Source organism: Cyprinodon variegatus, unplaced genomic scaffold (assembly GCF_000732505.1).
Source record: "Cyprinodon variegatus isolate N-32 unplaced genomic scaffold, C_variegatus-1.0 Scaffold448, whole genome shotgun sequence".
Lineage (NCBI taxonomy): Eukaryota > Metazoa > Chordata > Actinopteri > Cyprinodontiformes > Cyprinodontidae > Cyprinodon > Cyprinodon variegatus.
In genome coordinates, this window is record NW_015150901.1 from 295999 (window position 1) to 300687 (window position 4689).

The 4689-nt window shown below is 40.9% G+C and overlaps 1 protein-coding gene across 1 annotated transcript in view; it reads right to left on the bottom strand.

Annotated features, from left to right (window-relative positions):
* Window positions 1–4689, bottom strand: part of LOC107093830 (neural-cadherin-like) — a 501663-nt gene that overhangs the window by 286407 nt on the left and 210567 nt on the right. Inside the window, exon 13 of the mRNA XM_015389130.1 lies at window positions 560–809. Within this exon, the coding sequence (XP_015244616.1) occupies window positions 560–809 (250 nt within the window). The remainder of the gene's footprint in view (window positions 1–559; window positions 810–4689) is intronic.

Here is a 4689-nt window from a genome sequence, read left to right on the forward strand (position 1 = left end):
ATACACCTGTGGCCATGGAAGTGATTGGAACACCTGATTCCAATAATTTGGATGGGTGAGCAAATACTTTTGGCAATATAGTGTATATGTGTGTGTAGATGTGCAAGATAAAAAATGTAATCTTTAATAACTAGTAATGCATCATTCAATATTTCCCCCCTAGGACGCAAAAATCTTTACCCACTGAATCTCGTTAAAAGTTGTACATGCGCAGCAGCTCCTCCACAATACAAAGGTATAGGAGAGCTCAGGGTGCAGCTAAGCAGCGACCTAAGGTGACAGTAAGTCACCAGCATGAATTATGGTTTGTTTTTATAAAGTGTTTTATAATGTTTTTTTGTTGTCGTTGTTGGCACTCATATAAATATACTGGTGTGCTAACTTTGTATACCTTTGATTGGTTTTTGGTATACATCTATTTTGAATTTATAGCCCCCCCCCAGGAGAAAACACAACCAGCTGCCACTGGATCCTGTGCCTGTTGCTGAATGTGTCGGTGAGAGCAGGTGATTTAATCACACCTTGCACGAAAAAACGGGAAGGTTTGGTGAAGACCTACCTGTGACGTTGACATAGACGGTGGTGAAGGCAGCTAATGGTACGGCCGCCACATTCTGGGCCCGAACCCGCAGAATAAAGTTCCTGGTGGTTTCATAGTCAAGCGGTTCGGCAACCAAGATGGAGGCGGAGCCATCCTCGCGATTGGGAGTCAGGTAGAAGCGAACAGGCATGTTAGTCTCTGGGACCATCCCATCCTCCAGGTTATAGGTGACCCGTGGATCTCCCAGAGGAGACGTGGCTTTGATCTTCTGTAGGAACCAATACACAAGGAAAGGGGGTAGAAAGCAGCTCAGGAAAACCATCAGGAATGAACAGATTGACATGTTTTAATCCCTGATCCTAAATATCAAGGTTATCCTTTTTTCATGTCAGTCTCTGAGGACAGAGGTCTCCAGATGCTGACATGATTGTAAGTCTACAACTGCAGTCTGCAGTGGTATCGCACTCAGGTCCTACTAAGGTCCCCAAAGGTCACTGGGTGGCCCAGATTTATAAACAGCTCCCTGAGATCTTCTATGTCAGAGCTGGACGGCAGGGTCCAAATAATAAACAAAAAACAGAAACACTGGGAAGCTCAGGTTTTATATCCTGGCCTGCCAACCTGACTTACATGGAGGCAGGGGTTTAGGCCTGTACCACAATTACCCATAATGCAACAGGACTTTACTGTAGCCAGAACAGTCAAGCCTGCTGCCAACTTTTTAATGATGATGAGCAGAAAGTATCCTTAGAGTTACGGCTTTAGAGCGTCTCTTTTTGAAAACAACTTTTCCTGCCACATCCATCTGATTGGTTCTGACTCGTTTCAGCTAACTCTGTTAGTAACGCCTTCAAAATGTGACTGCACAATAAAATGATCACTAAATATCTGAAAACAGTCGCATTGAGGTTTTAAAGGAAAAGCTCATATTCAGAATTCAAACTTCTGAAAGTAATTGAAATATGAAATTATTACATACTGTTTAAAAAATGATACGTGTTTTGAATTAAGAGTAACTTTCATTTTTTTTCAATTCAATTCAGTTTATTTATATAGCGCCAATTCACAGCACATGTCATTTCAATGCACTTTACAATTCACCAGATCAAACAATCAAATCGATTCAAAGTTTTCTATCTAAGTAAAACCAGCTGACTGCATCGATTCATTGACTTAAATATAATCCCTCACACTAAGCATGTTTGCAGCAACAGTGGAGAGGAAAAAGTCCCTTTTAACAAGAAGAAACCTCCAGCAGAACCAGGTTCAGTGTGAGTGGCCATCTGCTGAGGCTGACTGAAGTTCAAAGAGACAAAAGCAGAGACACAAAAAGCAATGTGCTTTACTGGAGGCATCCATGTTTGTCAAAGAACACTACTGCCACCTACCTGTTTGTGACGTCACGGTGCAGTATCGGCTGTTGATCAAGTCCCAGTGCTGTATCTGGTGTTTGTCACAACGTGCTATTATCCAAGTCATCTTGAAAACATTCTTCTTCCAAATGTTGGCTATATATTACATTTTTTTTTTCTCTGGCCAGAAGTTTGATGGCAAATCCTCCCTCTTCAAGTTGGCAATCCAAAGATGAACCCGTCCGTGGAGGATCAGGAATCAGAAAGGTGAAATAACTAATTGTTTTTTCACTTTATTCCAACATCCAACATGCCATGCACGTGGGCATTGTCAGTTTCACTATAGCTCTGGTGAATTTCAATGGTGAAGTCCTCTGGAAATCTTCAATAATTGTTGTTGATTGTAGATGTGTCTAGTAGTTCCCATTGATTTTGCTTGTAAAGCGGGAAGAATGGCGCTAGGCTTACCGCACCGTGACGTCACTGCCGGAAGATGGCAGGAGCGACATGTTACTATATTTAGGCAAAAATGGCCGCTCCCAGTCTCAGTGAATGGAACGAAAATGAAGTTCATTAAATCACCTTAAACGTATTAGTTTTAGGTATGAATAATGATCCACTGAATATTCCTCTCTGACCGGACTTTTCCTTTAAAGAACACTGAGGAAAAACAGAGTCACATGGAAAAGTCCTGCATTTGATTTAATTATGTCTAATTTTTACCTTTTACTCTATTATTGTATTTATCAATGCACACTGAAATTTTGCTTCTGTCTCCTTGAAGCCCAGTCTGCCTCAGCAGATGGCCGCTCACACTGAGCCTGGTTCTGCTGGAGGTTTCTTCCTGTTAAAAGGGAGTTTTTCCTCTCCACTGTTGCTACAAGCATGCTTGGTGTGAGGGATTGCCTTCAAGTCAATGAGTCGATGCAATCAACTGGTTTTCCTTAGATCGAAAACTTTGAATCAATTTGACTGAATGATCTGGTGGACTGTAAATTGCCTAGAGATGACATATGTTGTGAATTGGTGCTATAGAATTAAACTGAATTTAATTGAAATTGGAAACTGGAAATAAACTAAGCTAGTGCAGGTAATTACTTTTAGAAGAAGAAGATGATGCAGTGAAATTAGGAGACAGCAAACAGCCCCACCAGAACTGCAATGAGAATATAATGAGTTTATAGGTGTGTGAATGATTATCTGATGATTACAGCAATTAATACAATTGAAAAAGGATCAGTTTTTGCTCAGGCCAAATGGAGGCTTTGGTCGGCCATGATCTGCAGCTCTATGCTGCTTTTCATCCAAAGGATTAATTACCAGGTTTGAAAGCAAAATAAAAACTGCCGAAATGCAAATCAAGTCTCTTCATTTACAATCATCAGTGGAAAAGAAAATGTTACCTAAGGGACGTTTACCAGACAAGCAGGTCTAATTTATAAGCACAAATATTTAAATGGATGAAGTAATTTAGGCCACATTCCCATTCAGTCCTATTAAGAATTAAATGAAGTTATATTCAGTTTTAGAGGCATTTGGAAAAACGTTTCCTAACAAAGTCTAGCTGATTGCATTTAATGAGTTACTTTGCAGCAATCTCTTCTGATTGTCGATGCTACTGATGTTACAGAAAAAACGGCACTGAATTGTACATCAGAGGCAACTTTTCCATAGAAAGAGTAAAGGAAAGCTCGAAGCTGTCCAGATTGGACAGCAGTGAACCGATATCTTGTGGGATCAAACAGAGATGCTCCAATTTCAAATGTAGTTTTCATCCCAAACTAATTGAGGATGAGGCTATGCAGCAGCTGAGGCTGCATACTAGCAATTAAAATTAAGAGAGCCTTCTTGGGATTGATGCAGCTTGCGGATAGGTGCCCTACATGCATCCTTACAACCTGGGAAAGAGATATGGCGGCAGTAATGAGACACCCTGTCAAGCAAATGTGTCAGATGCACTCAGTGTGCTTATTTAGGCTGTAAAGACTTGAAATGTCCGAGGCAGAGAAATCACAACCAGCTGAGAGTCATTGCATCTTTGCATAAGAGCCAAATAAACTCTGAGCTGCAAGCGTGGATGAATTCACAGCCCTGCTGGGACCATCCTGTCTTTATTAGCATTGCTCGCCAACTCACCAAAGGGCCCCGTCTTCCCATATAAACCACCTTTCTGCTACTTTCTGATCATCTCAAGAGTTAAAACATTTATCAGATTCTCTAATGGATGCTGCTTCTATCAGGAGAGTCTCATTAAAAATGTCTTCAGCTGTGAAACAGCAGCAAGGCCTATGAGGGTCTGAGTGTGTTGGGGGGGTACATCTAAATGTGAATATACACCCAGCACGTTACGGCACGTAAGTGCAGCAGAGCGGCATATACGTGCAAAAGGCATAGGTAACATGCCTGGGTGTTTTCAATTTCAATATGAAATTGTTACATACTGTTCAATAAATGATAAGTGTTTTTAATTAAGAGTAATTTTCATTTGAATGTGCTTTATCGGCTGTTGATCAAGTCCCAGTGCTGTATCTGTTGTTTGTCACAAAGTGCGATTATCCAAGTCATCTTGAAAACATTCTTCTTTTCTCTGGCCAGTAGTTCGATGGAAAATTCTCCAACCACGAACCCGTCCGTGGAGGATCAGAATTCGGAAAGGTGAAATAACAATTTTTTTTCACTTTTACCCAATGTATTCCAACATCCAACTGCCATGCACGTGGGCATTGTCAGTTTCACTATAGCTCTGGTGAATTTCAATGGTGAAGTCCTCTGGAAATCTTCAATAATTGTTGTTGA